This window comes from Cryptomeria japonica, unplaced genomic scaffold (assembly GCF_030272615.1).
Source record: "Cryptomeria japonica unplaced genomic scaffold, Sugi_1.0 HiC_scaffold_123, whole genome shotgun sequence".
Classification (NCBI taxonomy): Eukaryota; Viridiplantae; Streptophyta; class Pinopsida; order Cupressales; family Cupressaceae; genus Cryptomeria; species Cryptomeria japonica.
The window spans coordinates 335,645-347,961 of NW_026728945.1; the positions used below are offsets into that span (position 1 = coordinate 335,645).

General features: G+C 34.4%; 1 protein-coding gene across 1 annotated transcript; it reads left to right on the top strand.

Annotated features, from left to right (window-relative positions):
* The first annotated feature begins 226 nt into the window (after positions 1-226).
* LOC131865851 (germin-like protein 8-2) lies at positions 227-980 on the top strand. Its single transcript, XM_059215401.1, has 3 exons — positions 227-353; positions 448-632; positions 801-980. The coding sequence occupies exons 1-3, from the start codon at positions 227-229 to the stop codon at positions 978-980; spliced, it is 492 nt and encodes a 163-aa protein (XP_059071384.1).
* Positions 981-12,317: the final 11,337 nt, after the last annotated feature.

Here is a 12,317-nt window from a genome sequence, read left to right on the forward strand (position 1 = left end):
CGGTAGCAGGTGAGATAGCCATATGCTGCAGCAAGACTTACTCTGACGTATCGAAAAGAGCAACAACTCTGGAAGTATATTATTATAATATTACAAGGATTGGTGATTTAATATACGGAGTGAAGATGAATTAGTCATAAGGTTTGGGCTATATAAAGCTTGTAATGGGCTTGTAACACACATTCATATCCTTCTGAGCTCTTGTACTATCTGCGTTTCTATTATAATGGCTAACCGAATGATTTACTTCACACTGGGACTTTTTCTGTTGATATGTTGTTACAGCGACAGGGTCATGGCAGGGGATTCCGATCCCTTGCAAGATTTCTGCGTTGCAGATGAGGAAAGCAAAGGTGAGTAAAAAACTTTATACATAAACAATGGTAATGATTTGCTTATTAGACGAGTCGAGTTAGTAATAGATTGATTTGATTTTGCTTTAAACAGTTTTGGTGAACGGGTTCGTTTGCAAAGACCCAATGCAAGTTTCAGCAGACGACTTCTTCTTCCGGGGACTTGGGCAGGCAGGGAACACCGACAATGATGTGGGCTCCAACGTAACGATGGCGAACGTTAAACAGATACCAGGCCTCAATACGTTGGGAATATCGTTGGTCCGCATCGACTACGCAGTGGGTGGAATAAATCCTCCTCACACACACCCAAGAGCCACCGAAGTTCTTGTTTTACTGGAAGGCCAGCTTCTTGTGGGTTTCATTGACACCAACAACAAGTTTTTCAGCAAAACGTTGGAGAAGGGAGATGTGTTTGTGTTTCCAAAGGCACTTGTGCATTTCCAGCAGAATGTGGGGCATGAAAATGCGGTGGCCATATCTGCATTGAGCAGCCAGCTTCCGGGAGTTCAGACAATCGCCAACTCTCTGTTTGCAGCGGATCCTCCTCTCCCAGATTCCGTATTGGCCAAGGCCTTCCGCATCACACAGGAAGTTGTGGATTACATTCAGAAGAAATTCGCATAAGAATTTGCTGTGTTCTATCAAACAAAACAATCAAGAGGGGACCAAGTCTTTCCCAAATTCTTTTTCCTTGCCGTTCAATAAAACAATCTTTCTAGAGTTATTGCCGTCCTCTTCTGCTATTCATAGCATCTGTTTTGAACATGACTATATCCTCCGCATATTCCAAAGATGAAGGATTAATTTGAAGCATCTGAAGGCATTTATGAATATTTTATACAAGAGCATCCTTGTATTAGGTATACATTCATTTGCAACATGTTAACAATATATTCTTTAACATAAATATTGCAGGAACAACAACAAACAAAGTGCTTGACTTGGATAGAATGAGTAACACTATAATTCTTGCATGCCAATCTGTCAAGGGTGTTCTTTAACATAGTCTTAACCTCATTTTAGCTCTGACATAAAAGGTGAATGGTTTGGAAGTAGGAAATAGTTATTGGGAAATATAATTAGTAGTTGTTCTTCAAATCACCCTCACAATCATCCAATGCTTCAAGACTCCCCATCAAAGAAGTCATTCCAGAAGGTTAGGGACTCTCCTCAAGATAAGAATGATTGCTCTAATAAATATAGTATACCTTCGATGGAATGCAATACGGTTTCATTATGTCTAAATTCCAAGAAAATCCATAGAACTAGAATATCCATTGCATCCAATATCGCAATATTTTATCGGGGATAATATGATAACCTTGACACATATTACACCTATTCTTACATCAATCTACCTACATAAGGGTTATGATTGAGGGGCCTCTTGTATTAAACATTTCTAATAAGTTGGAATGACATGGAAAATCTAAGACAGTGAAGATAGATTATTGATAATAACACAATTCATTTACATGGTGTTAATTATGAGGGTAATTAATTTATGGCTTCCCAAAATAAGCTTTTCTAAATCTCCCCTAATTCATTCCTACGTTATAATAAATATGTCAATGTGGATGTTATGTATGAAGATCTAAATACTAAAGGGAAAAAGGATAATGCTCATGTTGATTTTAAAAACTTTGTATGTAATATTAAAAATATGATTAGTTGAAAAATTTAGCAATATATTACCTTGTTCAATCATAAACTATCAGTTCGGTTACAAAAAAAATTCCTCAAACCATTTCCTCCTTGTATAAGCATTTCTATAGATCATCAAATATGATAACCAATAATTTAACCATAGGTTTCCTATCAAAGCAAATGCAAATCTGCATATGTGAATAAGCACAATAGGATAGGAAAATATTGTTGTCGTAGGCCATGTATGTTTCATGCGGGAAAAATATTATTGTTGCAAGCCTAAGAGGTGCATAAAGGAGCTCCTTGGATCCATGGATATGCAGGTGTAAGTTTGAGAAATATGTGAAGGCGGAGGATATTTTCATATTGAAGCCATTTGCTAATTGATATGAGGAAGATAAAAGTGTCGTCATATTGAGAAGTTGTCAATTACACTGTAATGAAGAATAAGATAATAGATATAACTGATACATTATCGGTGAGATATGTCAATTTTATAATCTTCTATTTTTCCTATGTATTTTTAGGGGTTCAAATGAATAAAGCTTCATATATAGCCCCTCTAGCGATCAGTTCATTGTGAAGCTTAAAAGCCTCTTCCGTCATGCCTTGGATGTCTATACCTCAAATAATCTAGTAATATGAGAAGTTTCATTGCGCTTGCATCCATCTCCAACTGTATCGATCAATATATTAATTATCAAGCCCATTCTACATTGTTCACATAGATAACAAATAAGGCTATTGTAAGATGACACATTGCTCTGATAGATTGTGCTTATGATCTTTTCTTTAGCATGTCTAATGCCACATATGTGATCCCTTGCCTACGCAAATAGGGAGTCAATGAGGTATAAGTAATTACTTGATCATGTTCCACGAGGAATCTATTTATTCACCGGGTTTCTCGTCTCTCTATGAAAGATTCGCACGTCAATCATATGAGTCCTGCAAATAGTGGTGGTTCACTAGCACAAATAATTCATGACATTCACTAAACCTAGGGTTCTCTCTCAAGGTCATTGTGGTTAATGCTACACCAAAATAGAATAATGTGGCTTTGGTTATTTATGTACAAGATTCAAGTTGGGAAAATCCAAAATATTGGAAAATGTAGACAAAATGCATGACCCAATGGTGAGCAATATCTCCGATATTTTTTATGTTTTGCAAGAACTTGAGTTATTGTTCATTATTTGAGTAAGTGGTCTTAATAACATGCATCCAAATAAAAGAGAGTGATTGCAAATTCTAGAATTGAGGTAGATCTTCAAAGGAAAGGACAAAACAATAGCGGACATGTTGCATCGAGTTGAGCCATATGTGACCTTAGATATCCAAATTTAAAAAATGTAAAAGAGACAATTTACATTAAATGATATAGAACTCTAGATAACCAATAGATTTATTTGACTCACAAATTTGTCATTGAAGAGGTTTTAGGTCAATACAATACAACTAATTCAGGTCAATAATCTATTGTTGCAAGTCTTTACAAATATGATGTCATTTCCTATCACCGACTCATCCATAGGTGATCATTCCTTTGGTTTTAGCTTGACGATCTATCTAGATCACATACCGGTTCCATAATTTGCATCGTAAGATCTTTTATATTGGTTCCATCATTCTAATATATCTCCACTTGCACTAAAATCAGGAATCCCCATTAAAAATAGGGTTTTAAGGAAATATATTTCAATAGAACATGCTCTATCCATATTGTTGACACAAATTTGAGTCAATCATTTCATAATTTTTTCACCCTCAAATCCAAAAATATAAACTAGTGATAAATTTTTACAACCTTTCGAAAAATATAAAAATATAAGAAAATCATGTGCTAACTGACTGAGGAGAAAATTTATGAAAACCCCTAAAATTGTAATGAGTTACTCAAAATGAATTCAAATCTAGACTTCTGGTGGATCAATGTGCCCTTGTTTAACCACCTAGAATAAATAAAAACAACGATCACTGTTTTGCAACACTAAGAGTGAATTTTGTGGAACCCCTAAGTTCACAATAGCTACCTCAAATATGCTAAAAATCAATATTGTAATAGACTGGACAAGTTCTTGATTAAAAGCCTCTATGAATTATAATTTTCTTTTGTCAAATCGAGAGAGATATGAGCTTCACATGTTGACCTTCTTAATTGATATACAAAAATAGAATAATGCCTTGAGGTCCGATAACAGTTTATAATATTCCTTATGGAAGAATTCGCTACATACTATATCTCCAAGAGACTCCAAATGCAATGTCGTATTCAACACATGTCTTTGCAATGACAATCGTGTCCTATATCTAGAACTCCTAGCAATATAACTGAGGTGTAAACCACTAAATTCATCTAGGCCTCCTAATTATCTAATATAGCTTATGACCAATTATAACTAATTTAAGGTATGTGTACCACATGTTGGCATATGCATTGAATAACATACATTATAATATCATATCCTTGGCTACATAATATATTTCGCATACTCCAAACAATATGATTTGACAAGCACTTTATAATAGTAGAGGAAATGAAGATAAACAAGGATAATGAATGAAAACATATAAAGTTGCTATTATTAAGACCAATATTCGAAATCTTCATCATGCTTGACTGGTTCGCCTACATATGAACTTGATCTACAGAAGATGGGGATGTGTAAATAATTTTCTCTACAACTAGATGAGCCCCATACAAGACAAAAAGATGAACAGTCTGGAGAGATCTTAGATTGATATTACTTTAGTTATTGTGTGTTAGATGTGTTTTAATTCCTCTAGATGCAACTTAATCACGCACTTGTAATTATACATATACCCGTTCAGGTCATGTCCAAATAAATAATTTCATTGAAACATCTATTCTCATATTGGTGACATGTAGAAGATGATTGTTGCAATAGTCAAGCATGTGGATTAAGCGAGTCTTCCTTATAATGCAAGCTAGTGAATTGTGAGCGTTCTAGAAAAGGTCCAAAATGTATTTGAAAGGTCATTAAGCATTTGGCTTGTAAAACTTCTGAGATGATAATGGACTAAGCACCTCACCTTTTCAGCATTTTGTTATTAGGATAAAACAAGTTTTGAAGGGGCCCCAAACCCCTTTACAAACAGAGGGTTTGCATTGAGAAATGGACCAGACTACCTGACAGTGGACAACAGGTTTTAAAAAGGACCTGAAACCTTCTAGACTTACGGGCATCCACCAATCAAAATATGAACATCACAAAACAGGATGGCACAACCATAAGCTCGAAAACAACAAACAAAACATCTCAAAAAACAGAGAACGAGGGTTTTTCTGGCACCCTCGGCCAACTAGAAGCGTTTTCCTAGGCTCCCTCAACTTGTAATAGATTCGTAGGACCACATAAAGCCACAAAGACCAATGCTAACCAAAAACCAACATTGGCCAAACTTGGCCCTTGAAAACTGCTAGCATCCAACCTGTCCCTACAAGAAACAAAAAACATGGGGTTTTTCTGAGCTCCCTCAACCACCGTGGGTTTTATCATGGCTCCAAAAACCATATGCTTTAAAATATGCCATACTGAGAGAAACTTGCCCAACAACCAACTCTCCACCTCTATAGGAGACACACAAGAGTCAGCAAGAAGATCGGCATCAACATCCTTACAGCCAAGAAGAGGGGCCCCATCAACACCCCAACGACACTTCCAGGAAACACCAAAAACATCATACTCCACCTCAATAGGAGACAAGTCAACTCCAACTACATCCATCTCCCCCTCAATAGAAGGGAACCTTCCACAGAGAATCCCACGGACCCGAAAAAAACAGCACTCCAAAACAGCCCAACTCGCAAGAAACCAAACAAGCAGACCAAAAACATCATGTGTTTCAAGACCGATACACAGAGGGAACTGCCCGAAGCCCATTCGGAAGGTAAATAACACCTCAAGGACCACCAAATAGTTACATGAGCCACAAGAATCATTATACTCTTTGTGGCACTATTGGTCTTGTGGATTTAGAGGAATCACATTATTGTATGGAACATAAAAGGGTGCGAGGATAGCATTGTTGGTATTTATGAGAGAATGTACACAATTTCAAGAGAAGTGAAATATGAAGATAGAACCAAAAAAAAATTCCTTCATATCAATGTTGGCTTCAGTAGTACCACATTTATATCAACGTAATATGCAATATTTTGTACTTAAATAAATATTGGTTTCCGTGGCATGTTGAATTATACCATCCCGTAAATTAAGTTAAATATCAAAATGGAGGAAACAAGATCATAACATTAACCAATGCCAATGACATTAGGAATAAGAAAAGGCCTAGTTGTTATCTTTAAGGAAGAGCTAGGAACTTAGGTTCCTTTTCCTTTTGTTGCGAGGGATTGAGATTTTTTCTAAATCATGAGAATGAATCTAAATGGCATTGATGCATGAATTAATATCTGTTCATTTTGAGAATCTTTGTTACCAATTTACATAATCAAATAAAAGGAGTATAGCCATAATTTCCCAGTTTTGGCAAATGAGGCTCACACATTCATTTTCCTAATTGTTTGCAGCTCACAAGTATGCAAGCATCTCCCATGCTAGACTTATCAAATTCCTAAGACTTGGCTCAATTTTTGCAAAGCCAACTGAGAAAATTCAGATGAAAGTAGATATGAGAAGCATTATTTCAGTACAGCCACTTCAACCTTTCTAATGTGACAAGATTTTGGAGTCCTATTTTTAGAGGACCTGCGAATTGCAACGAATGTTGATCTACCAGGTATGTCACGTTCAATAAGATATGTAAAGTAGGAAAAAAAAAAAAAAAAAAAAAGGGAGTTAATTATATATTATTTTTAAAATATAGTTTGGGGAAGAAATATATTGCAGTTAATGTCACCATGAAGCTTTATGCCTGTACTTTTTATTTGATACGTACAGAACAAATTCACTTTTTTAGGATTTGGTTTAAGTCTGGTCTAATATCAATTTTCTAAAATTTTATTAATCGCACATAGCAGCCCCGACATGCTTAGCGGTTACATGAACAATGGTTAAAAGTAAATGATATGTTGTAAATTGTGGTGTTTGCAACCTAGATATAGAGATTGGTAGTTAGAATGAAACTTTAACAATTTGCACATGATTGGAAATGGCATATTCTAATACCACAACGAAGATGTAATCTGTGAACCTTACCCTTCACAAATTGAAACTTGTAAATAAAGAAATGTGTAGTTGTACAGTGATAGATTAACAAAGAAAGACAAATCATAATTTCTAATCTATTTTTGAATTTGGCTCAAATGATCGAATCTGTGAATGCAAAAAAATTTATGTGAAGTAGATTGCTAGAATTTAATTGGAGATCTTTGGAAAAAAACAAATTCTTATTTTAACAGTTGAGTATAACTGATTACAACACAAATTACCAACCATGTTTTGCATTGAAGAGTAGGAGCTCTTTGGTAACACTTGCAATGAAATATTCAATTATTTCCAATTGATATTGCATGCAAGCAAGAGAAATTTGGTATACTTGGAATGAAAAGTTAATTATTTTGAATCCACATTGTATGTAATCAGTTCTATTCTCATTTTTTGATTACTACATATGCATTGTGCCTCATGTGTATGTTGGTATGTAATAGTAGGGGGATATGTGAATATCAACAAGGCAACGAACCCTTGATACAACAATGAATGGGAGGCCCTTCTGACCGTCATCTCTAGTGTTGATTGTTTCTTTTTCTATCATTAGCCCATGAAATTTATATATTTCTAATGAATACACTTTAAGGGGAAGTTGGTAGAACCCACCTTTATTTATTTGGATCTCAATGTGATACAATTATTTCGAGTGCAACTAGTCATCTCATTGATAAATTTTCTAGCATGAGGCATGCAGATGTTTGAATGTGTGGGTTGAACAATTGGACTCTATGAAATCAATAACAGATACCTATAAAAGTTGGTGGTAATACGAGCATACCAATTTTTTCTAGTATCAAATTCACAAAGAACAATCATGCCAAATCCATTCATTTGAACACCTATATTGAGGTAGACTTGATAGGATTTTACATTCTTCAAGATTGTGGTGTTGCATTCTATCTTGACCGTTGCAAGATATCTCATTACTATGTGAATGGTCTGCTAGAAAAATCATAGAGTCTTATATATCATTTCAATTGAACTGGTGGAGAACCAATTAAATATGTGTTTCTCTCAGATGTATTTATATTTCAACTATTCTTAATTCACATTCAATTCAATGATCAAAGATAAAGTTTTTAGCAATGAAGTTGTAAAATTACTACTAATTATATAAGAGTTTTATGGGAGCTCCTCAATCAACAATTTGAGTGGATGGCATACTGGGTTTAGGCAAAATCTAGTGATCACAAGTTACACATATTTCTAAAAATCTGATGTGATTTTAAACTCTTAATGTTATTTGAGTGTCTCACAATGGATGCACATGTTAAGGTTATAGTTGACAGATATTTGTTAGGTTTCACAAATTATTACGTACTTTTCCACAAATAAAGTGTTGCAACATTTTCTTTCTAAATTCTTTGGATTAAGGTGGAACATTATCAACTAAATTTCACTATGAAAGAGTATTGTTATTGATTTGAGAATAATCTTGAACATCTTGATGTAGAGTAGATATATCCTAGACTATGAGAGGTGCATGTTTGACAAAGGAGTACATATTCATGTAGAATTTAATGAATGACAATATGGATTAGATGGGAGATATCGTAGAGGTGGACCTGGAAACCATGCGATTAGAAGGTAGCTTTCACACAAGGAGGTTTAAATTGACAACCATGCCATGTGTCAAGAGGAGAGGATAAAGGAGATGGCTTTGGGATGGGAAACAACGTGCTAATAGTTACTAATAGTTAAAATTCCCATGTTTTCTCTAGGGTTCAAGTCAATTGGTTGGATTGATTCACAACAACAAGAACCTATGGGGCACACAAATGGAGCTAAAAAAATTTGGGGCTCTGTTAGAGGTAAACAAGCCTAGTTTCACACTTGTTGTACAATTGTATCATGTAGATTACAAAATTGGAATTCGCAAGGCTGATCTAGAGGCCTCGCATGACATATTTGTGTGGTGCATAATTGATATAGATAGCATTGAACAACTTGATTTTAAGGGAAAAATACTTATAGGTAAGAGGTAATTTGAAAGATTCATAGGAGAAAAAGAGAAATTTCTATAAGATCCATCATTGCTTGTATTTATTTTAAAAGAAATGGTGAAGCATGCTATAGAAACTAGGTTTTGTCTATTGTTAATAATAATTTGTATATGTATGCTTTATTGAAATCAAAAGGGGGAAAATTGTTTTTTTGTTAAAACTTATTTTTAATTATTGAATTATTTGATGTTAAGGAATAATTAAATTTTTAGGCTGTAATGTCGTAAATCGCATACATTCGCAACTTCACCTACGTTTTGTGTGTACTTTGGTGTCCATTCGCTTAATATTTTTGTAGGCTCATTTTAGTACTTACATAAGCCTTCTTCTTTACCAAGGTGCTCAGGCCGCATTTCTCATGGACATTGGTTTATGTCACCTTTGCATTAGTCCTATATTTTCTTTTCTCCCAAAATTTTTGAACGTATATTATCTAGATACGAGTTTTTCACACGGACATTTGCACATCATGATAGCATCCTACAAAAAAAAATATCCAAGCATTTCTAAACAAAATTCAACTTTTTAGCTTTATAGGGCAGTTGCAATATTTCGAGATGAATCTAAATGACTCATCAGTATTTTTTCATTCCCTACTCTCTTTATGAACCTTTCTTTTATTTGGCCTGCTCTCTCTTGGCTCTCTCTTTCTCTCTCAATATCTCACACGCTACTCTTAATCTTTTCACGCTACTCTCACGATATTTGTAAAAAGTTGGATTGTGATGTCTCTAAGTAACTCCATTTAGTTTGATTGATTCGCATTAATCAAAATTTAAAGACCTCCCACCGAGGGAGCTAGAGGATGATGGCTCTTTTGGAGGTAGAAAAAAGTAGTTTCATAACTATCACAGTCGCCTAATGCAGATTCTAAAATTGGGGAATTGGAATGGTGATTTAGAGGATTCACATAAGATAGTTGTGAGGTACATAATTTATTTGGATAGAGTTGAACAACCGAATTTTAGGGAAAAATAACTCATAGAGAAAAGGTAATTTGAGAGATTTCTTGGAGAAAAATAGAACTTTTTATAAGATGCATGTTTTTACCTTTTTTCAAAAGGAATGGAGAGGTAGTCTATATAAATTCGGTCTTGCCTATTGTCAAATAAGAATGAGTAGTTTCATCCTTTAAAAATTAATAAAATATATATTAAAATTTAGTTTTTTAGTTTGCTGATTAAACTTTCTTTAATTATTAAGTTATCTGATATTTACGAATATCAAAAAAATTATTTGAATTACATGAATTTAAGTAGTCGGCTATGACTAAATTCGGATCAAGAATCGAAACTACTAGTTGTGAGGCCCACCCTTTGGTGGCTTCGATATTGGCATTATTGGACCATGATTGAATTCTAGGGCTGTATAAGTTTTTAAAGTTATTAGTATTAACACATGATGATGTTATTAGAATATGTCAAATGTGGAGTGCATCTGTAGAGCAGTTTGATTTTAATATATGCATATGATGAGGACAAAAATTTTGATAGTTAATTAGGTATTTTGATTTCCATGTGATTATAGTGGGTTAATTGATGCTTTGACATTATAAACATGAAATTCAACTATATCGTGAATTATTAAATTATCAAATTTATTAGAAGTAGCACCCTGTCGGGTTTATGCTTCTAGAAAGGAGCACTTGGTTTGGATTTTGATAGCTACCTTTGTTCATTTGAAATAATATTAGAACTGTTATAAAATGAAGAACGATTAAAGTTGAATGTAAATCTTGACTGTGGATTCGCATGGTCATTGAAATATCCCAAATGTCTAGTTGGCATAAAAGTGCATGTAGCATATTTGAAGTTTTAAAATCTCTGATCATGGATGCTATCACTTTTTAATTCACAAAAAGGAATGGACTAAAGGGATGAGATTATTAAAGTTGTAAGATTGAAAATATTTATTACCTTATTGGGCTTAGTTTTCCTCCAATGATTATAATCCTTCTAAAGATGGCAAAGCTCGAAATATGTTAATAGTAATCTAATCGTGTCGCTTCTTCCTTTTTTGAGAAAGTCCAACTTTTCCAAAAGATTTGTGGGTATAAAAAATTACGGAAATCGATATGAGAAAAGATTAGAGTTGATCAACCTATGAGCTTCTGAAGAAGAACAACATGCGAAGGATTTGTGAAGTTGGAGGGGTTTCAAATTAATTCATGGCCATGTAGAACGGCCACAATCTACTTCTTTCAAAGAAGTTCACATTCTCTAAGAACCTGAGGGAAGTGAAAATGGATGGGATGAGTTCTATTGTAACTTACAAGATGATAGAAAAGGATACTGTAATCAGTTGCTAGGGGTGAAAGGTTAAGAGAAACCATAAATATCAGGACATCCCTAGCCTACATCAAGGCTTAATATACTACCTTCACCAAATCTATTTGCATACAACCTCTCCTATGCTCTAATCTGGCCTAATTTTGGTATCAAAGAGATCAAAGTGAAAGATGGCTTCAAGAGCCCTCAAAATTACCAAGAAACCCCTTAGAATTTCTAGTGGTTTTGGAATTGCTTCCACATAAGCATTCAATCTCCCTAAAAATTCCCAAAAGGGCAATTCCCATATCGAGAGAGATAAAAAAGGGAATGCCCTAGAGATAAAGAGCTAAAAATTGTGTCAAAAGAAGATAATGTTAACAGTAGACTGCATGTAGAATTACAATCTCTCTTGGGATACCAATTTGAAACTGAGGAAAGAAGTAAAGATAAAAATGAAAAACACGTTAAAAATCGAAAAAATAGAAAAGGCAAATCTAAAAAATGAAAGGGTAATGAAGGAGAGTAAGAAGAGGAGATCGACATTAATTGTGGTAATTAATATCCAAGACAAAGAAATTTGAAACTAAAACGATGACACATATATGATAACTAACACTTTGAAAGTGATATTGTACTCAGTTGAGGAAAGAAAAGGTCAAGTATTTGACCTACCTACAAAATATTTCACTTTGGACCTATCCCTTAAAGACGTCTCCAAATCATAGTATCTTATCATCGTGGAGGAGGAGGACTTGGAAACCAGCTTGGCTTCCATAGCACCAGATCCCACCCCGCTTATTTAAACTTCACAAAGAAACAAGAGTGTTAAGCATGGTGAAGAGGAGG